Below are 23,114 nucleotides of genomic sequence, written 5' to 3'. Positions count from 1 at the left end.
TTCATTAAGTGAAGGAATAGAGAGAATTATGACTGAAAAAGCATTGAGAACATAAGAATGAATGACACGATTTTTCAGGTAGAGATAGTGTCTTCTTTAAGATCAAAAGGCTAAGACAACTACATCAGCCATTGGTACAGATGGAAACAGTTTGTCTAGATGGTTGCCTGGGTGTTTTGGGGGTGTTTTTGAAGCTTTAACAGTGACATTCAGAGTAAAACAATCATGATTTTTGATTATTGACTGAACTAGCTGATCATGTTATCATTGTTTTCGTTTTCATAGAGGCCTTACTCCTCCTGATGCAGAAATGTTATATATGCAAGAAGTAGAGAGAATGGATGGTTATGGTGAAGAGACCTATCCTGCAAAGGTAAATGGGGTGCTGATTTTTGTCTCAGTTGCTTTTCTTCCCTATGTAAAAAGGGTTACTTACTGACAAAAATAAAAGCAAATAAACAAACAGTAAGCCTGTCCTCCACGTCCCCACCAAAACAAAACACACATGCTTCCTATCCTCAAAAACTGTAGAACTAGTTGATTCTCATGCAGCTTTGCTCTCAAAGACTTTATTTCCGTTTGTGTGTATTTTTTTTTGCAACTTCTTACAGGACAGCCAAGGAAGTGACATATTCATTGGAGCATGTCTTGATGGTATCTTTGTGAAACATAAAAATGGCCGGCCGCCTGTTGTATTTAGGTTGGTATTGTTCTTTATTAAAATATACTTATAATATTTTATAAATAACATTTTGTGTATGTGCCTCACTATCATGGATGTTTCTTAGATATGATGTGTGCTTATTCATTTGATAAACCTGGGCATAGTCCTGTAGTCCTTATAGTGCGATTAATACTGAATTTCATTGAAATTTTTCCGTGTATTGGCTGTAGGATAAATCCCTTTAAACTGGAGTAATTCTAAGAGATGAGTGTGTAATATGCAGTCCATTGCAAAACACTTATTGAGTCAAGAAGGAGCAACTATGAACGCAGAATGTCTTAAGTCCTAAGATGTCTTAAGTAAACATCAGTTTACTTAACAATATTCACTTGGGAAAATATCCAAATTCCTTTCAAATATTATATATAAAAGAAATAGAGAAGAGTTACATGATAAAATTTGTGTCAGTATTTTGAATTCATACATTGTTTTAATTAGTCTGTTACTTAATGTTGTGCCAGCTAAACTGTAGAGACAGCTTCTGTAATTCAGTTGCATTTTGCATGGTTTGAAAATCAGGGTTTGCCAGTCATGGTCTGTCACTTTTGTCTGCAGGTGGCATGACATTGCCAACATGTCTCACAACAAATCCTTTTTCGCATTAGAGCTGGCAAACAAAGAAGAGACAATTCAATTCCAAACTGTGAGTGAATTTCTGTTTTGATTTTTTTTTCACTAAGACATCAGTAAATAAAGCCACAAATTAACTGCTAATTTTTGTCCTATGAATTATTTGTATATCTTTAGCAGCTTTGAATTATGTGAATGAGTCAAATGCAATAATCTAGCCTCTGGTTAGCTTTCTAAGGGACAGTGCTCCAGAAAGGAGAAGGCATTAAATCTGACCTTTTATGTGGAGTGCATTGACAGGGTTTGTTCACGTGCTCATAAATATTTTCATCCATTCCAGTAAAATTTATAGCATATTTTCTTAAAATGTGAGGTCGGTGGCATTTAAAGATGAGCATGTTCTTAGAGCTATGCTGGAATGGGCCACAATGTGCTTTGCAGAATCATGTTCATCTAGCATCTAGCACTTGCCTTTGAAGAAGGCAGCTGTTGTATCTGATGGCACCGTATGTAAAAACTACAAAATGTGCTTGTGCTGTAGTAGATATTTACAAGAGAAGGTTTCTTTCAGCTTTCATAAATCTAATAAAATTGTCAGGCTAAAGTGTATGTTTAGGCCTGCAACATACGATTTTAGAGAAAATCTGATGACTTCAATGAAGTTAATTTAAACAAAATCAGATGATACCAATTTAATCTAAAAAATTTCAGTGGCTTCTATGAGAGCAAGTGATGGATATACATATTTTGCCTAATGTGCACATTTTATTTTATTTTATTTTTATTTTTTTGGCAGGAAGATATGGAAACAGCAAAATATGTGTGGAGGATGTGCGTAGCTAGACACAAATTTTACAGACTAAATAAATGCAGCCTGTAAGTAGAATACCTTAGCAGAACTCTTGGTGCCCTTGAAACTTCCATGGGGAAGTGAAGTGTATTATAATCTCTGTAATGTCCGTACTGTCCTTTTTAGATTATACTAATTAATGACTTGTATTTTTTCCCTAATTGTTTTTGAGAATTTTTTTGTTACCAATTTCTCAAACTTACGCTTTAGTGTGGTTCATAGTGGAGGACAATATTAAACACTGAAAATCTTACCAAAAGTAGTAATGTTTGGCCCCTGCTGCTGGATCTCAGTGCAGTGACAGACATTAGTTGCCTTGGAGGCTACTAGTGCTAGAATGTTTGTTGGAATCACTGGGATTGGGTTTAACCTGTGTTTGGGTGAACTGCTCTGAAAGGACACTCTGAAGGCCTTTAAAAGGGCGGGAAGTGTATGTGAAGCACTCCTGAAATGTGCTGGATTGACAGCTGAGAGGTATGTGGTCCTTTGGATATCCATGGAATTTGTATAGCTCAAGTAGCACTAGTGCAAAGTAAATTTAATACAATTCATCAAATTAAATTTAAATGGGCTGGTCTCCAACTTGTAAATCAAGGGGTGGAATTTGAGCTACTCCTCTCCACTGGTACAGATTTCCCTCAGTTAAGTTACTTCAGCCAAAAATAGAGAATTAGATCCACTGAACAGCTTAACATAAAAAGAAAAAAGTATTTTCCAAATGTACCATTCCTCCTCCTTGTACATATACCTCCAACAACCTATCTATAGAGGTGCTGATGCAAAATTTTCTGTGGCCACTGGAAAGATAATGGAATATTTTCCACAACAGATGACTCCCTAGCATGTTCATGTTAGCTCATCTTAGAAGAAGAAGATTAATTTCGAGTAAAATAGCCTCTGTATCTCTAAACTTGTAAGCTTGGCTACCTTTTGAGAGGATTGAGAAGTGTTGGTAGAAGTAGTGCATTTGTGGGACTTGTGTGTTGCATTCTGAATGTCAGTTCCATAGAGTTCTGTATTGAATGTCAATCTTTAGGATGACTCTCTACTTTTGACACTTTAACCACAACATGGTTTTATTAATAGGAAAAGTCCTCAAAAAAAAACCTTTCTGATAATCTCTGTTCTATTACTTCCTATCATCTGATCCTGCTGCTGAAAACTGTCTTATGCATACCTGTATTAAGTTCAGGCTTTTTTTTTTTCTTTATCTGTATGTACCTTGTCTTTAGAGATTCCCTGGACTCTCCACCTGAGGAGGGCTCTCAGAAATCTTCCCTCATTCTTTCCCTTCCACGCTTTCCAATCCTTTCTCGTCCTTCACTTCCCAAAGGGTGAGCTGAAAAATCATTTCTTTCTGAAATCTGTCAGTTCCTGCATTTGTTCTCTGCCATTTTTTTGACCTCTGTCTTGCTGCAGGATGCATTATAGGGTGAGGAAAAAGGAGCTTACGGTTTCGGAACAGTCCACCATGGAGGCACTACAAAAATTTTGAAAAGTTATTAACATTAGCTAAACTAGAGCATAAAAATTGCACTGTAGTCATGCTTTTTAGTTCCTCTAATGTTGCAAATATTAAGGACCACTTGTAAATGACTTTATGTATTGTCTTGTAGAACAGGGAACTTTTAGTATGAGATTTTCTATGGGATTCAAATTTGCAACGCATCCCCTTTGGCCCTGTTGCACAGCTTCAGGGCCACCTTCTTTGTATGCTTCATATAAAGGATTCTGCTAGTAGCAATGGTGGTTTATGCACCAAGCTCTTCCCTTTTCAGGCTGTAGGAAGGACTGTTTAACAAAGCTCCAAGAAATGCAGGGTGATTTTAACTGACGTTGCAAGCACTTCCCAAGGTTTGAAATAAGTCTTGGTGTTGTAAGAATGATTTCTCACCATAATATTTCTTCTGTAGGCAAACCCAGCCCGTTACAGTGAATCCTGTTAGAAGGCGATCTTCTTCCAGGATGTCCATGGTAAGGAAAGCAAATAGTTTCATATTCACATTTTTAGTGATTTAAATTGACTATGAAACAGATATTACTTTCCTTCAGTGAAGTAAGATGAGCAGTGAAAAAGACGAGTATCTACTATGTGAATAACTCTTTCTGACTTGTAGAAAAAGCTGCTATAAAACATCTGAATAATGGAATTAAAATAATTACAGTAAAAAATATTTTAAACACTTCTATTTTTAGTGTGACTGCTCTGTCTTTTAGGGACTCTCCTATATCTCAGATAGCAAGGTATAATCTTGGGTTGTTTGGTTTTGTGTTTTTTTCAAATACATTTCTTGTGTGGCCTCTCAGGAGAAACTTACTTGCAGATTTAGAGAAATGTTTTAAGTCTTAGACTCTGTTTCTGTGCATGCATGTAAATTTCAAGAAATCCATATTTAAAATAAATCATGAATTCTTTAAATAATAATAAAATTCTCTCTTAGCCCAAGCCTCAAGCTTACATGATGCCTCCACCACCTCAGCTGCATTACAACGGTCATTATACTGAACCATATGCATCCTCCCAAGGTAATTTGTAGCAGATTTGAAAATTTCCAATTCTTGAATAATTTTAAACAAGGCGGAAAACAGACAGATCTTGTGATTTAAATTTCATGAAGCCTACCACTTTAGAGGGTGAATGCTGTAATTTGTAGTTTTAGCTATTTAGCTAGAGCTGGACAAAATTTACAGGCTGACCATGGGTTAGGTTTGCATGGCAACTCTCATTGAAGTGCTTGCTGCTAGGCTGCGTGTGGGCTGACATGAAAAGTGGGATATGAGAAAAAGTAGTTATGACAGCAAATACAGCAACTGTTGATTGTGGTCCCTTGCATGAATTTAACTGACCAGTTTTTTTGGTTTATGTACCAAGCTGGTATGGTATGGCATTCTGAGATCCTTGTCAATATTGATCTTAATAGCTGCGTAAAAACAGGATGTAGGATGAGTTGAGTTTCTCTCTGAGTTTGCTAGACTACATAGTGGTCGGGAATTGAAAGGCTGAGAACTGTAAACATTTGTTTAAAAAAAAAGGAAAAAAAAAGTATCAAGGAATGCACACTCCTAAGCAGTTTCAGTGTGGAGTCATGGCTGCTTTCTCTGCGTTTTTGATGGTTACAAATAATGTCTAATTTACAAAGCTGCTTCCCTAGAGAGGTTAATCTGATCTTTTGCAAAGAGTCCTCAGTTTTGATTGGGACCTTCCAGTCCTACAAGTCAGCTAAATCAAAAAAATACTCATAATAACTCATTGGTAAGGGAATGAGCACATTTTCAATGTAAATAGTTGCATGAATATTCATAAAGGTACAGATATGTAGATTCATAATGGACCTGAATTATTTCCAATAAGGCATTGGAATCATTGCTGGACACAGTGAATGCTATCGCACTTCATATCGTGCTACTTTTGAATGTTATTTTTAACAAAGAGAAGAATTTTTGGTTGTTATGCAATTCAGTAACATAAGTGTGCAATGATGAACTTGGTGTTAGATCATGAGAGGCATCTAAAAAATGACTTAATTGTTCTTTTATGAAGCTTGGCAAATTGTACATCCAATGAAGTAGTTGTTGAACTATTAAATGTATATTGTGCATAAACTATTAAAACATTTTCTTTACCCACCAGAGTGGGTATATGTTAACGTGCAAACAATACATAGTTGTTGTTTAAACTGTGTCCAAATTTTCTGCAGAAATGTTAAATTGATTTTTTTAAAGGTCTTGGGCTAATAAATACTAAAGGTCTATATCTACTTAAGACCTGAGAGTGTTTTGAAGAGAAGAGGGGGTGTTTGTGTGTTTGTTTGTGTGTTTGTTTTCTTGCAATCTAAGCTGATCTCATTAGGTTAGTACAAACCTTGGTGTAAACGTCTGTTCTTTCTTTCAAATAGAATGGTTTACAATTTGATATAGATTTGTTTAACTTAGAATTAAACTTAACACTCCTATCCTAAACTGAAGAAAGCCATTCGTAAACTGAGATAATGCTTTCCAGTAGGAGGTTGCATCATCTAAATGAACATACCAGGTCATTCTGTTGTGTATACCTCAGGTGTCAACAACACCAAAAACTCTGCTTTTTTCTTTTCCCAATTCAAGACATAGTTAAGAACAACTGAGATTTTGAAAGTCTCAAGCTTCAGTTAGCTACATCTTAATAGAGAATATCTTTGTTGTTCAAGGTCTTGAACATAAAGCTTGTTCTTAAACTTTACTTTCAGATAACCTCTTTGTGAGCAATCAGAATGGATACTACTGTCACTCTCAGACTAGCTTGGATAGAGCCCCTCATGACTACGGTGGTCGAATCCGCAATGGTAGTGTCTATAGTGCACATAGCACAAACTCCCTGAATAATCCACAGCATTACTTGCAGCCATCCCCAATGTCCTCTAACCCAAGCATTACTGGAAGCGATGTCCTCAGGACTGATTATGTCCCATCACACAGACACAGCGCGCTAATACCACCTTCTTATCGGCCCACACCAGACTATGAAACTGTGATGAGACAGCTCAAAAGGGGAATGGTACACACAGATAGGCAGAGTCATTCAATGAGAAATCTCAACATCAGCAATACGTATGCCTACAGCCGGCCTGATGCCTTGGTTTACAGTCAACCTGAAATAAGAGAACATGCACACTTCACTTCCCCTCAGTCTAACCATTACCCATTTAACCTGAACTACAGTTTCCATAGTCAGTCCCCCTACCCCTATCCCGCTGAAAAGCGCCCGGTTGTCGGGGCAGTCAGTGTGCCTGAGCTGACAAATGTGCAGCTCCAGGCTCAGGATTATCCAGCACCAAATATAATGAAGACCCAAGTCTATCGACCTCCTCCCCCATACCCATATCCAAGACCTGCAAATAGTACTCCGGACCTTTCCCGACATATCTACATTAGCAGCAGCAACCCGGATCTTATCACGAGGCGAGTGCATCATTCTGTCCAGACATTTCAGGAAGACAGCCTGCCTGTGGCACATTCTCTACAGGAAGTCAGTGAACCTCTAACATCGGCACGCCATGCTCAGCTGCAGAAAAGGAACAGTATTGAAATAGCAGGCTTGACTCCCAGCTTTGAAGGAATAAGAATAAAAGAGAGGACCATGTCAGCATCTGCAGCAGATGTGGCTCTTCCAAGAGTTATCTCGGAAGGGTCACAGCCCAACATTCTGATGGAGAGAACCAAACAAAAAGAAAATGAACAAGATGAAGGTGTGAGCTGTGATCATAAGAAAACCCTTTCAGATGCCACTATGCTAATTCACAGTAGTGAAGAAGAAGAAGAGTTTGAAGAAGAAAACAAAGCTAGTACTAGTCTCTCTCCTCTCCCTGAAGATCGAACCCAACTTTCATCCATAATGGGTGGTTATTCTCATGATCCTGTACTCAACTACCCCTATAGCTCTGTTGCTTCATCTGCTGGCCCTCTGCATATTCTTGAGCCTAAATTACATATTACAGAGACAGAAAAGAGAATAAAAGATATGAGCCCGGTTCATTTATTAGTAGAAAGCCAGGTACAGAGAAGAGGAGAAGGACTGCTTATGCCATCTATGTCAGAATCTGACCTTACAATGTCAGGGAGATACAGAGTAAGGAAGGATTCGATAAAGAAGAGACCTGTGTCTGATCTTTTGTCTGGGAAGAAGAATATTGTGGAAGGCCTTCCCCCACTAGGTGTAAGTGGATATTATTTCTCTTGGTTTGTGTTGTTTCAGATTGTTCTGTGACCAGAGTTGTGTGGGGTTTTTGTTTAAGTGTTTTTGTTGTTGTTTTTTAATCAATCTGAGAGATGCTTTTAAAATGTGTGAATTAAAGCTACTTTATTTTTCTATTTTCTCTCATTAACTTTGTTTAGTTATCTTTTCTCTTTCTCCTTCTCTGCCATGTCTGAATTCTGTTTGGTAGAGTCCTCCCACACAAATCCAACTGTGCAGCCTCCCTTAATCTGACACACTTAAACTATCTAGCAACTGGAGAATTAGCTATTTTAAAGTCAGTTCTAGATCCCAAATTCTGCCCTACCTATGCTTATCTGGAACAAAACCAACTGTTTGCATTCTGCTACCAGCTTTCTAATATTAGAACTGAAAAATCAGATGTAGCTCAGTGTTTACATTTTTGATTCGTTTACCCTCTTATTCTGACCTAAGAGTGTAATCTGACACATTAGGCAGTAAATTCTTCCCTGATACTCTCTTCTTTTCTTTCCTTCATTCCTTCCTCTTTTCATATCCTTTCCCTTTTGCCTTGCCCTTAAGCTGGTTTTATCTCACTGAAGTTACTTCTTGCTTGCAATGCCCCTTTATTCTACTACAACCTTATGAATACATTAAAAGAAATAAATCGGACAACTGCCAAGTTTTACTTTTTCTATAATTCCTACTTTGTAGGAACCCCAAGGCTTCTTTGGGACTGTATGATTTCACTCAGTCTTTACTACTCACTTTCCTTAGTTTTATGCAGACCCTCTCATATTTCACACCCTAATAGAGAAAGACCATTTTTATTATTATTTTGCCTTTGTAAAAATTTAATTGTTGCTAACTTTGCCTGCCTGAGAGTGTCAAATAGTTTTCTGCACAAATTGGACTGCAGTGGACCTACTATACAATGTGTGCTGCTGTAGTAAAGGCCAGAGCTGATGCTTCAAATGCTAACGTAAATTATGTATATCAATAGTTACTGTACTTTCATTTTTTGTGTGTGTCAGACTTCTTATATATATGGAGCTAAACACTGTGAAATTAACATTCATCAGCTTTGATTCATTTAAAATTTATTTATGTTTTCTTAAATCTCCTTCCTCCTGTGTTATGTGGATATAGGGAAAAAAGAGGTGATGGCTTCTTGTATTCACATTTAGATATACTCTGTATTTTTTTTCTCTAAAAGATTTATTTTCAGACACTGAGTCTACCAAAATCATACCCTGCCTTTTCCTTCTGATAGCTATGTAAATATACATCTTTTGATACAAAGTTGATATTAAAACTTTTTCACTGTAATTGTTCAGTAAATTACTTTCTATTTCAGTAATGTTTAAGAGTACTCTTGCAGGATAGAAAATTGCCATTTTGTATTCACTATTGAGATGAATTACCTGGTAAAAAAAAAAAAAAAGTGTCTCCTACCACTCTTTATGCATTTTGCTTTCCAATGAACTCTTAGTGTTGTGTTTGTGTTCACTTTAAAATGCAGTCTCATCCTCTTAGCTTTGTCTTTGTATTCCTTACTCCATTCGGCTTTCAGAAGCATTTATCACTGTTCAGGCAGCATATTCACCCATATATTCAGTGTTGTGTTTTCTTTTTTTTTTTTTTTTTTTTTTTTAACAACCAAACTAAGCAACTGCAAGAATGATATTTTTTTTTCCACTTATGCTTTCTAAAAGAATCATCTGAATTTATTATTTCATAGAAATCTCCCATTTATATTTCTCTCAAATAAAGAGTGGTCACTACAGTAGTTTAGATTCATAGTCTGCTTCAGGGTTCAGATCTGCCTGTAGTCCTGTGTTCATGTTTTGTATGTACAACTTGTTGTAAATGTAGTGAAACATTTTATTATATCCACATATCTTAAAGGTTTAGTCTCACTTTAATGTCCACTCGTAGGGAAGAAGAGTGTCTGCAAATTGTGTAGTCCAGTAAAGAACCATTAGTGTATTTATTGGTTGGATAGTGATTCTAGTTCTGTCCAAGAATGTTACTTATCCAGAGTAGCTGCCTCACACCCTCAGTTGTGAGCTTTGTAGGGAACAATATTTGTCATTCTCATGCAGTTTCATTAACCTGTGTGGAATGAAGACAGACTTGTGTTGTGTCCTTGGAGGAATGTAGTCCCACCACCCTAATCTCTCACTGCAGTGCTTATCAAAAGAAGGGTCAGAGCTGTTTGCAGAAGGGGTCAAAGAAGTATCCTTTGCTAAATGGAACTCATCGGGGTTCTGCTTGGTAACTTCATCAGTTGTTTAAGAATATTTGTAAGTTCTAGCTTTTCTTTTGCAGGGTATGAAAAAGAATAAAACTGATGCAAAAAAAATAGGGCCTCTAAAGCTAGCTGCCCTGAATGGACTAACTTTGACTAGAATGCCTCTACCAGATGAGGGGAAGGAAGAATCAACAAGAGGAACGAATGATGAAAGGGTATGGTGAAGATTTTCATGCTTGATTTCTCTTTAACACGTGTAATTTTTCAAAATGAATTGCATATGAATGGTGCTTTATGTCAACTTCAAACTGATTCAGAGTAACTCAAATAGTGAGAATAGAAACAAAACAGACAAACTTTTGCTTGCTAAGTCATTGCTAGAAGTATTGGGTGTAACTCAGATTTTTCTTTAAGATTTAAGATGACAGTGATTCTAGTTAGAGTTCACCCTTTGCACGCAGAGCAGATCAACTAACATCTACTGACACGTCTTTATGCCAAATCTTTCTGTTTTCTCTTTTAATTTTTGGGTTGTTTGCCAGAATGAAAACAGCTTAAACTTAAAATTATGAGTGTGAGCATGAACTCGATTGTAATGACTAGTTATTTATACAGTTTTTACAACAAATTGTGCGGTTATATTGCATTCCCAGGGTACAGCCTGCACAGATTGCATTTATGTTCTCCTCAGGTGACTTCCTGAAAGTATAGATGGAACTTGTGTGATCTGCTGAAATTTTAAATCCACTAAATGATCTCAGATCACTGAGAGGACATCAGGTTCTAGAACGGGATCATACTTTCAGAAATACAAGACTTCATTTTCTTGTGTCAGGGTAACCAGTGTCAATAAGCATACTTCAGCCTGCCTCATATACCAATAAATGGATGCAGAAAAGTGTGAAACATGGTCAATATCCAGTCTGTGAAGGGCTATTCAGAATAATGCTGTCATCACACATCAAACTGGGGAGCAACTAGAGACACCGAGGTCTGCGATGATTATCGTATATATATTGCAGCCAGTGGTCTCTCTGGAATCTGGTTCTGAACATGGTCGGGCATCCTCAGCTGCAGACCTCCATCTACCTCAATTTGCTGACATTCACGGAGCAAGATTAGAACCTGAAGGGAATGGTCACGCTCTCACCAGCTGCAGTTTAAGGAACAGGACAAGAAAATTAGTTTCAAATTACATAGTAGAAATTCAGTCTTGGGTTTTGAAGGCTTGAACTTAGGTCTATAGGAGAGAGATTTGACTGTTAACTTCAGCTATGTTGAAACGACTTTTTGAACTACATATACTCCTTAAAGATGGTAGGGGAGGACAGAAGTTAACGTTGTGTTATTCAAATACTCTTCTACATTTAGTACTTATGTTAGTTATTTCCTCTTGCTTGTATCTATCATCACTTCCTTGATTTACCTTCATTTAATTCAGCCATGTTACTATTCAGCTAGTTTTTCCCAAAGTGCTAAGGGAAAAGCAGAAACTGTAAATTGAAGTTATGAGGAGAATGGAAGTCACTACACCTTTGCTTCAGGCAGTCATGTACAGGAAGAATAGATGTCATGAAATGGGAGTGATTCCTAAAGCTATGGAGAAGAGGCAATACAAATTAGACGTGACATGAAAGAAAGTCCAGACTACAGATATTTTTAGAAGACAAAGACTTTATAGTTGTTTCGATGCCTCTTTCATTGCTCAGCTTCATGTTGCTATTAGTTTAAATGAGGAAACCTAGCCTAAAGATTTAAAGGAGTTCGGACAATTAATGTACTGAAGTGTAAATTGCATATGATGGAGATTTTACACCTTCCTCTGCAGCATTTGGCATCAGAGTTATTTGATACAGGATACTTTTCTGATCTGATACCGCAGAGCAGTTGCTGAGAGAGGCTGGGGACATGTGACATAGATGAAATTTTCTGGCTGAAATCTTACATATTTTTCCTCTAATTATTGTTGGCAAAGAGATGTTGAAATTCCAGAAGTGTCTTATGATTTAGAAAGAACTTGGTTTTGAAAGAATAAATCTTTTGGTGGGCTAATTAAATAAAACAGATTGAATTGTACTAGTAGAAAAAAATCCTTGTTTTATATCTGAGCTGCAGCAGGAGGTTCTAAGAAGGATTTACTGCTGTCTTCAACTTTTAATATCTTCAGCCTAAGAAAATGTGGAATACTAGAGGTGAATGATAAATTCATTGAATGAGGCAAACATTTTGTTTTACATTTATGGAGTTCTTTCTCCATCTGAACAATAAATGTGACTTCTTTTTTTTTTTTTTTTTTTTTTTTTGGACTATATGGTTAAATGAGATTTTTCAAATGATTTAATCCAATGTGCTATATTGAGAAGGATGATTAATGAGTATGTCTTGCTCAAAAGTATTTGAGGCAGTTTGTACTGTAGCATAAACCACCTGGTTTGATCCAATATTTATTTTCCAGCTAGGTTGTCTTTATAGAAACTAAGTAGTTTTTGTTTTATACTATTAATATCCGTAGTCTTTGTGACTTAGTGAAGGATAACAGGGTACTTATACTGTTCTCACTTGAAAAAAAAAATCCTGCTAGTTAAAATTGCTTCTAATTTGTTCTGGTATGTTTGTACAAACATAGTAGCTTGAAAAGCATTACAAAAGTATATAGGAGAGGAAAACACATACACTTTATCCTTCGTGAATTCTGTGTTAAAATAGACTTGTATCAGAACGTGACTTCATGTAGTTATCTTTGTTCTGTCTTTTAGTGTAAAGTTCTGGAACAACGGTTAGAACAGGGGACGGTGTTTACTGAATATGAGCGCATTCAGAAGAAAAGGCTTATAGATGGTGAGTGCTCAATAGCTCGGCTTCCTGAAAATGCTGAGAGAAACCGCTTCCAGGACGTCCTTCCTTATGATGATACCAGAGTAGAACTAGTCCCAACCAAAGAAAATAACACGGGTTACATCAATGCATCTCATATCAAGGTAAGAGAAAGACTGTTGGAGCTTTTTTTTTTTTTTTTTCCAGTTTATATGGTAAATAAAAATGGATGTGGATATTAATTTTGGTTTTGTCAGATGGCTAAGAATCCTTCCCTCCCTCTCCAGAGGTTTCTGGGGGGAAAGAGGGAACCTGTTTTTCCCCACTGCTTAGAAGAATAGTAAAGGGTTAATTAATTACTGGAGAGGTCTTTTGGCTTTCATTTCTATACTGGAGAGGTCTTTTTTATTGATCGTGTCTCTCCCATCTCTTCGATCTCTCTCCTGATTGGTACTAACAGAAGGCATGTCCATTCTTCCCATAGTTAAGAAGGAAGGTAACTTTTAAATAAATTGGGATTCTTTGCAATTATGACATTTTAGAACTGCAGTGACAATACTAATTATTTCATCCTCTTCTGCACTCTCAGGCTAGGTCCACAACAGGTAGTAGTCTGGCTCCCTGCTTAAGTATGTTTTTTTTTTTGATGGTTAGAGGGAAACGGATGGTGCTAGAGGGAATTCCGCTTTTTCATAATTTTTGGATGACCCTTTTCCCCAGACTTAGTTCTTTAAACTCTATTAAAAACAGTTTGCAGAAAAAAAAAGTTTGCAGGGTGACCTCAAGAACCTTTGAGGCAGTTCATTCATTTTCAATCTACTTACTAAAGTGCAACTTAGAGAGTTTTTATTACTTGAGTAGTTGTTGCAGTTGTCTTATTGTCTTATTTTAAATCTGATTCTTTCCTGGTGTAGTACCATAGTTTCTATATTTCAACTCATTTCCAAATTTGGAGTAACTCTTCTGACCTTTCTGAATTAAATAATATTTTGAGGAAACATCAACTAATACTGACTTCTTCTGGTGCGCATAATAGCATTTGCCTTATCAGAGTATGAAAGCTTCTTTAAACCTGAATTGGCCAGAATACCTTGAATTCACAAAAAAAGAAATATAATGTACAAATAAGTAAAGATAATTTATGCTTATAATGTAAAATACATTTATTTAGCTATGTGCTTACATAATTTTAAACGTTTCTCTTGATCTGATGTGGCAAGGTGCAAGTAAAAAATTGGAGGAAGGTATAAATCACAGTGTCTTACTTCTGCACTGTTGCTGCTTGTTTCAGTTTGTGCATCTTGAAATGGCTGGCGTAGGAACTGGGAAAGGGTTTTACATAATTAGTAATCAAATTTATCTCTTTTTACAGATTTCGGTTGGTGGCATGGAGTGGGATTACATTGCTACACAGGGCCCTTTGCAGAATACATGTCAGGATTTCTGGCAGATGATCTGGGAACAAGGAATTGCCATCATAGCTATGGTGACAGCAGAGGAAGTGAGTACAGACCCAGTCAGGTCTATTCCTGAAACTTATGCAATGATTTTGTTCTGATCCATTAGAGTAAAAGGATCTTTCCTCCAACAAATAGATTAAAGATAATTTTCTGGTGACCCCTTTGCCACTCTGTATTGTTTTTCTTGGCAGAAAGCTCTACACTTGCAAACTCTTTCCTATGGAAAATTGGTTTATTCAGTGAAAAGCCAGTACACTGCAGTAGCACTTAATAGAGGGGAAATACAGTTAAAGGAATGTTTGTTGTATGAATGTTTTCATGTTTATTGTAAAGGAATTGTTTTGCTTTTAAGGAAAGTGGGAGAGAAAAAAGCTTCAGATATTGGCCACGTCTTGGCTCAAGGCACAACACTGTAACATATGGAAGATTTAAGATTACCACACGATTCCGTACTGATTCAGGCTGCTATGCAACTACGGGTTTGAAGATCAAACATCTTCTCACAGGACAGGAGAGAACAGTTTGGCATTTGCAGTACACTGACTGGCCAGAACATGGCTGTCCAGAGGATTTAAAGGGATTTCTCTGTAAGTTTTATTTAATAGCTTGTTGTTGTTGTTGTTGTTTTTATACCACCTAATATGTCTGCTAAACATTAATTAGCTTTTGATAGCTATGCCAAGCACTCTACTGCAAAAGGTGTCTTCACACTAGTAAGATATGCTGAATTGTGTTTCTGATAGGAGTACACCTGCCAGTTTGTTTAAGTAACTATTTCAATCTAAAGCAAAATACATAATTTACTAAAATTCATCTAGGTTAAAACATAATTATACTAAATGTCACACATTTGAATATGTGCCAGCAATAGCAAGATGGCCACAAGCTGGTTTTGGTGGGGGGTAGGAAAACAAGGGAATCCATAGAAAAGTTGGATGATTTTTGTATATCTGTATTGCTCTGGTTGGGTTATGATTTGTGATGTATATAACGTATAATTTTTCTGTGGGATGTCGTTTGTTAAATTACTGCTTTTCCAGTGGTTGTGCAGTGTAATAGCACAGCTTATGGAATTTTTATTTCCTAAATTTGTCATTCTTATGTTGTTCAACTCAATAGCATACTTGGAAGAGATCCAGTCAGTGCGGCGCCATACAAACAGCACTGCAGATCCTAAGAACTCTAATCCTCCTGTGCTGGTGCATTGCAGTGCAGGTGTAGGACGAACAGGAGTGGTCATACTGTCAGAGATCATGATTGCCTGCTTGGAACACAATGAGGTGATCTCCTTTTTTTCCTCATGTTTTCAATAATGTTAGGTAGTGGAAGAGTAAGTAATCTGCCTAATAAGTATTTTATGGCTGTTCATCTGAGCTTTCCTAAGACGTGGTCTTTGGAAGAGCCCTTACAATTATGGTTGAAAGCGCTCTTGGCAATTTAACAGAAGTTAATAATCTTCTATGGTTGCCTACTTACACACTTGGAACGCTCAGTTAGGATGTTGAATCACTGAGTGGAACAAGGTATGCTCTGGGCTACTGAGCACGTTTCAGGATGTTGCCTTGGCTTTACCACTTCATGCCTTAGTTTTAATAATTAATGTTCAAGAACATGTTTGTAGTCAGTCTCTTGTGCTTGTTATTAAATGTTTTTCTTCCTTAGTGTAATAGTACTTGCAGTACAAGTCTCAGTGGAGGACAAAGTGGTAGTTTAATAAAATAAAACCTAGTCCTATCAGCCTTTAGCTAGAAGTGAGCAGTTGTAAAGCAATTGGTAACATTATGTGCTGCCTGAAACTCAACAAATTGATTGTTCCATCTATTGTTTCCTTATCCTAACAGTGCAACAGACTTTTGCAGCTATTAGATTTGTGAGGACTCACATAGCCCATAAGATAGGCAAATATTTCACAGATGAGGAAGCTGAGGTAGGCATGGTCAGCAGTGTAATGACGCCCATACTGTAGGTATGGGCTGAATTATCAGAGCTGAAATTAGAGCAGCTGATTCAGTCCCCAGATCACTGGTACTGTCTTGAATCATCTGCTGAGAAAGGACAAGTGAGTCTCCTTGCTTACCAGTTACTTGTAATCATTTGTTCTCTTCCTCCAGATGCTGGACATCCCACGAGTGCTGGACATGTTGAGGCAGCAGAGAATGATGATGGTGCAGACTCTTTCTCAGTACACTTTTGTCTATGGAGTTCTCATTCAATTTCTCAAAAGCTCAAGACTTATATAATCCCTCCCACTTCCTAAGGGACACTGCAAGAGTTTACAGAAAGAAAATTACAGTTGTCCAGGCAGACCTGCTCTCACTGTTTTTTTCTTTATATGATGAATCACACAGTTACCTTTTAGGGCTGGTATGTGACTGTTAAATGCAAGTCAGTGTAACAGTCCTTGCAAAGCAGGATCTTCGCTGGACTAAATTCTTCCCATGTTCAGCTGCAGCCATATTAGGGAATGATTTTACTTGTACTGGTCTGGAGTACTTGGAAACTTTTTTAGAGTGGTGTTACATTGGGCAAAATAAATATCTTACAGAATGGAAGTACATGGCACAATTGTACTAACTTTTTTTTTTTTTTTTTTAATGTAATTAACTGTGCAAAAGCTAAAATCTGTGGATGCACATGGGGAGAGAAACCTGCTCCTTGGGAATGTCAAGGTCTTACACAGTTTCATTCTGCTTTCAGTTTTATATTTAGAGCACCTGTATTTTTTAAAATGAACTTTTGGTTTCCTCTGGTTTACTTTGCAGAATTAGCAGTTCTTACATACTTCAAGTGGTTGCTTTAAGGGCAGTTATTTTTGTATTTTTTTTAAACCAACTTTTTAAACAATATATTATTTTCAGAGGAGAGAATTGACAATGCTTGAACTGAAAAATTGTGCAGAAAGTACTAGGGTAATAGGTAGTTGTAGAGTGCTGTGTAATAGAACTTACAGGTGAACGATCAAGTTAACTGTTGAGAATTTCCATTTGAGTAGAAGCAAGTTTACCTATGGGATTGTAGGCAACAAGCAGGGGAAAAATACTATAATTATCTACAAATGTCCTGGAAGGAAATGGATGAGAGAAAGTACATATTCAGTATTATTCATATATTTAGAGGACAGTTTGATTTTACTGGCTGAAATCAAAGTGGATGCAAATGTTTTAAGCACTTTTTTTGCTCTGTTATTTATGTAGTTAAACATAGAAACTATAATCATGTATTGTTTCATATGGTAATATGCCATTACTAACCTGTTATTTTAGGAAGAGCCTTTAAAGTTCATGAAGTGAGAGAACCAAAATTGGAGTAAGAAGGTGCATAGTGGCGCAGTGGGAATGATCGTGTAACACATAATGGAGGAGGCGTGGCAGCTGTGATTGCTGGTTTGCACAGTGCAAAGATGACCATTCAAAATGTTCATGTTCCCAGTCAGGAGAGCCTTTAAAGCACTGGAAGTTTCTGTAGAATCCTTCAGCCTATTTTGTTAGTGCTAGAACAGGTTTTGCTAGTGGTGGGCAGTGTTGCAATGAAGAATGTTCACAGGAGCTGTTTGAGAATGCCTGCAGAATGTAAGAACTCTTTGAGGTAACACTGGAGATGTGGGTATTTTGGTAACTGTACAGCTGGCAGTCAGTGCTTGTGGTGTGGATCTGAAGATGTCCTGCCTCTGCTGGTTATATTGTCCCTGACTAGTGCAGGTCTGGTCTAATGATGGTATCCCTGAATACTCTTTTGTCTGTGTTTTTAAAATGGGGACAGTGTGGTTTTACCTGCCTTTTCAAGTGTTTTGAGATGCTGAGTTGAAAATCCCTATACAAAAGTGAGTTATTTGTTCTTAGATATCTGGTACAACTGCAAAAAAACTTATAGCAGACCAGTCTACAGGTGTGTTTAAATATTTATTTCTCATGATACCTGCTTAACGAAACGAAATGAGACCGATAGTGATTTTTTTCACCGGTGAAGTGATGTTATTTTTCTCTGACCTGCCTCAAGGGCTTGGAAACTATCATGAATAATTACCCCACCACACCCCCCCTTCAAAACAATGATTGTCCTCTCAAAGCAATAATTAAAATAGTCATAAATAGGTTGCCTCAATTTCCTTTGTAATAAGCTACATGTATATAGATAAGCACAAGGTTCAAATGACTTTGTGCTAATATGTTGTTCTGTAGAAATATACTGGTTTAAAATACACTGTAGCATTCAGCTAGTGCATTTGGTCGTCTTTTGGACAGTCCAAATTGTTCTACTTTCAGTAGCAGTAAGATTGAATATTGTAGATGGGGGAAAATATTCTTTCTGTAACTATGAAGTGCCTAGCAAGTATTAACTACCAGATGTAAAACTGGAAGGAACACTGCCTTATACCAGAGAACACCAGCTACTGAAGACTGATTCTTATATATAGTCTTGCAAGCAAACCAATTTGATGCATCTGTGTTAAGTATCAGTGAAAGAAACAAAAATGTTTGTACTGTGCCCTGTGTTTAAAAACACTGTGTTTTTTTCTTTACTTTTTTACCACAGTTCACCTAAGTCTTCAGAAATATTTGTGAGTGGAAAGGTACACTCTAGAATGTAGCTGGTACCATTTCTGAAGTTTGAACTGTGATCATAATACGATACCTGCAGCTTTCTATGAAATTATATATGGCCACAACTTCAAGCGACACTTTTTATCAATTCAGAAGTTACATCAGATATAAAGCATTAAAAAGAGCAATCAAAATAAGCAATTTAATTCCAAACTTCTGTGGTGGCTTCTGAGGTGGGTGAGGGAGTAAGTCTTTTGTTTTGGTTACCTTTTTTGTATTGCTGAGAGGAACTGAGTTCTCTTTTAGAGGTGGTCACTCTCTAATCTGGTAGTCAGTCTTGATATTTTTAAGCAATAACACTGCTACCTCCTCCACTTCAGCTTTCAGATCTTTCCATCAGCAGTGCATTTCTGCATCAATAGACTTGACTTCATGTGAATTTTCCTACTGAAGATAGCAGGATTGTTTTTATATATAAGCATATGTCTCCAAGTGAGCTTTAAAAATGAGCAGTTTTTCTTCTGAAGACACCAAAAGAAATGAAACTCCACAACCTCCTGTAACAAAATTAATTTAAAAGCATTGTTTAGATTCTTAGATAACTTCTAAAAGAACATTCAGTTTTCAGCTGTTCTGAGCCTTGAAAGGGATGCTTTTTACACCTAGTTGCGCTGGATACATTGTAAAGTGTTGGACTTTCTAAGAAAATTAATTGCCCAAACCTAGTCACAGCCTGAACTGCATGTGGATCTGTCTGTCAAAAGCTTAAAATTCCCCTATACACCTATCCATTTTTGCCAAACGTGCTTCTGTTTGGATGGGGAAGAAACCAGATAATTATCACGTGAGATTTGAGTTGACTTTTTTTAGTGGAAAAATTACGTGAAGCTATTCCTGAGGTACATGATGAAGAGCAAGATGTAGGTCTCTAGGAAAGCCAAAGTTCTCAGGGATAAATACAGGTGCTATAGTACCGCCAGGAGACAGAGTTGACTGTCTTGTGTGCTAGGTGGAAAATGCTTTTTAGAATCAAATTCTATGAAGAGTCAAGAGAAGAAGCTACGAATTGTAGTAAGGGCTTCTGACATTTGATTTCTGCCTTGTTTGCAATGAGGAGAGATTGTTTGGCCAATGAATCTTTGTATTCTTGGGCTCGCAGCTCTTCTCTAAAAGCAAAATTCAAAGCCCTGTTGACTGCGAAGGTGACGCTGACTTAGCAGGCTTTGCTGTAGGCTGCAAAGCACGTCTCACTCGTCCTGTGACAGAGTTGGAGCAGCATGTTGGAGTTCTGCATAGTGTTGCTGCAGCCTGCAGAACAGTGCTGTCCTTTTTCTGCTGCACGTAGGAATGTGGTCCCCATGAGCAGCACAACTTTTATGCCTTAGCATTACTCTCATTGTGCACAACTGAATGGTGAAAACTACAACTGCAGGCCACTATGGTTTAGATTTATAAATGTAACTAAAAGCAGGTGAGCAAGGCAGAATTCCTGTAACTTCTGTGGATGATGAAAAGTTGCTCTAAATTATCATGAATGTTTATATATATATATATATATAAAAGTAAATTAATAATAAATAAGAGTAAAATGAGTGTTAAAATGGAAAAATTCTTGGCATTTTGAGAAAGTATGTATTTTTTGGCTCCTCTTGTAATCTTGTGCATCTTTTTCTTTTTTTTTTTTTTTTTTTTTTTAAGTGAATGACATTTGGAGCACTTTTCTCCAAAAATAGCTTCTTAAATCCAATAACTAAGGCTACCAGAGGCTGCTGGTACATTTTTCTTGTTGGAGCAGCTGTTAAAGTTGAGTGGCTCATAGATTTCGATGGCCTTTGGACCAAACTCGGGAACTGCAGGGTTGTTTATCATACAAGTTAGCTGTGTAATGGGACCTCGGTTTTAATACCAGTAGTGTTACTAAAACCCTGGAATTAAAATAGTGAACTCATTACTATACTGCAATAGTTAGCTCAAATTACTAATTTAAAAGGAACAACAGTTCAATTGCTAATAATTCCATGCTTTAGGTAGTTGTTTTGTTTTTTTTTTTTTTTCCCAATATTTAAAACTCATGCAAAGACAGAGCTCAGTCCTGCAAGACACAAAATTCCCTCAGTTCTTCCTGATACTGTGGGAATTAAAAAATGCTTATTGCCAGTGAAAGTTTGAGCCTTTAAATCATGAATATTCACGTCTACTTTAAATTTAAATACAGATTACAAGAATTAACCAAAAGAATGCAGCAGGAATGTGCATACATGAAACTAGAGCATTAAAAGGAAAAGTAGCTGAGATAGCTTGGAAGAAATTCTCTTTTGAAAGTACAAAATGTTGGAACCAGAGAGCATGGATCTGAGGAATGACTGAAGGCATTTGGAGGAGGATTTGGAACATGTATCCACAGCAGAACTGCTAGAAGTGTTTGATTCATATGGTATGTTTTTCATGGCATAGTAGGGTAGGTGAGCATGTAGTCATAGGTGTTATTTTTACAGGCTTTTTAAAATGTGATTTTTGAAACTCCAAATATTTTTTTTCAGAAGCTGTGTTATTTTTAAACATATTCTTTTCCAAATGGATGCAATGCAATCTGTCAGCTCAGTTTCTGTTTACTCATTAAAGGTCAGATTTTCGAACTGTGGTCTCTGGTTTTCCATGTGCAAACTGCAGGGTGAATAAGCATACATGCAAATTTGCACCAATAACTTCTAATGGATACAGGTTAGACTGTTTGGAAGCTTAAGTAATTTTGTGAATGCAGCTAGATGTTTACTGCAGGTGTGAATTACACCAGGTTAAGGTTGGGTTGAGAATCAGATCCTTGAAATGTGGAATTTTAACATGTGCTTACAAATATGTTGCAGTGCAGTGTTTGCCATACACTGATATGAAAACTTCAGAGAATCTCTAATATTGTGCTAGGATATGGGAAAATATCTTAAACTTTCAACAGCTTTTGCAAATATGTCTGTAAAAAAGATTCTTAATAAGATCCTATTGGGGACCAGCTAACTTGGTGTGTTTTGCTGGCATCACATACGTTACCTTAAGGTCTACAAGGACTGTAAAAAAAATAAATCTTAATTTCTATGAGCATTTCAAAAAACAGTTGCTAAATGACCTTTGATTCTGTTCTTTGCTGTTTTCCACATGATGCTGCATTTAGTGGTTAAGAATAACCTCCAGTGTATTTGCTCTTTAGAAGTCCATTCTTCAGCTCTAACTGGGGAACGAAGGCAGAAATAAAGTGCAAAGATTTAAGAGTTTACAACAGATCCAGCGTGTGGCAAGTTAGAGAGCAAGTCTGTAGACACCGTAATGTTGTTTTGTTTCAGATAGGTGGCAATCAATACTACCAAATTGTTACTTTTACAAGCACAGTTTCAGAAGGCGCCTCACCTTTAAAAAGGGAATTTAAATGCTGTTTTTCCATATGGAAATATTTAAGAAAAAAAAATAGGGGATTTTGAAGTGTTTAAAGACTTCGCAAACGCTGTTCATTTGTAAAATGATAGGAAGCTTGATAGGAAAATAACATGTAAAATCCTCAAGTCTGTCACATTGCTAATCCTGAATAATTCTGGCAGACAAGGTGTACATGCTGTCTCTTTGCAAAAATACTTCCTGAAGTTGCTTTGAAATACCCCAGATCCCTGTGTCCTCTTTATGGATGATCTGGGGAGACTTAGGTGGAAATTTTAGAAACTTGAACTTGCAGATCAGTATGTACACTCCTGCACATTGCTGAAATCTCTTCTTTCACCTAAAGCAAGCTGTGTTTGAAGTCCTTTCAGCAGCTGTGTAGGACTGAGTCCTTGCTATCAGAGCAATACAGGATCTGGCTCTGTTTTCTTCCATTTTTGTTCGAGTCAATATGCAAGGATTTAAATGGAACTTTATTTAAAAGTAACAACATGAATTTTCAAGTATTATTTTCTAGTACTAAGCTAGTGGTTAACACATCTATTTTTGCTGTCTTGCCACCAATACTGTAAAAATGTATAATCAAAACAGCTTTAATTCTTGTAAAACTGAAATTGGTTTGTAAAACAGTGTACAAATTGTGTTTCATAGACAGAAAAGCTTGTATTACTGAATGTAATATATGTGAAATGAATATATAATAGTCTATTTTTGCCATGAAAATAAATATTTGAAGCAACTATGAGTTTTTATTGTTCCATTATTAAAAGAAAAATCAGTGAACTT

General features: G+C 36.8%; 1 protein-coding gene across 3 annotated transcripts in view; it reads left to right on the top strand.

Moving 5' to 3' along the window:
* The window catches only part of PTPN21 (protein tyrosine phosphatase non-receptor type 21), a 42,368-nt gene extending 19,300 nt beyond the window's left edge, over nt 1–23,068 (top strand). For all 3 annotated transcript variants that reach the window (XM_084288283.1, XM_084288285.1, XM_084288284.1), the window contains exons 7-20: nt 286–373; nt 612–700; nt 1,280–1,367; nt 2,091–2,170; nt 3,377–3,478; nt 4,058–4,118; nt 4,586–4,670; nt 6,371–7,836; nt 10,168–10,305; nt 12,847–13,068; nt 14,277–14,405; nt 14,717–14,951; nt 15,484–15,644; nt 16,476–23,068. In XM_084288283.1, coding sequence (XP_084144409.1) covers nt 286–373; nt 612–700; nt 1,280–1,367; nt 2,091–2,170; nt 3,377–3,478; nt 4,058–4,118; nt 4,586–4,670; nt 6,371–7,836; nt 10,168–10,305; nt 12,847–13,068; nt 14,277–14,405; nt 14,717–14,951; nt 15,484–15,644; nt 16,476–16,604 — 3,073 coding nt within the window. In that variant the 3' untranslated portion in view covers nt 16,605–23,068. The remainder of the gene's footprint in view (nt 1–285; nt 374–611; nt 701–1,279; nt 1,368–2,090; nt 2,171–3,376; nt 3,479–4,057; nt 4,119–4,585; nt 4,671–6,370; nt 7,837–10,167; nt 10,306–12,846; nt 13,069–14,276; nt 14,406–14,716; nt 14,952–15,483; nt 15,645–16,475) is intronic.
* The last annotated feature ends 46 nt before the right edge of the window (nt 23,069–23,114 follow it).

This window comes from Netta rufina, assembly GCF_964035555.1.
Source record: "Netta rufina genome assembly, chromosome: 5".
Lineage (NCBI taxonomy): Eukaryota > Metazoa > Chordata > Aves > Anseriformes > Anatidae > Netta > Netta rufina.
Note: the sequence above shows the minus strand (reverse complement) of the source record. Positions and strands in the feature narration are given on the sequence as shown.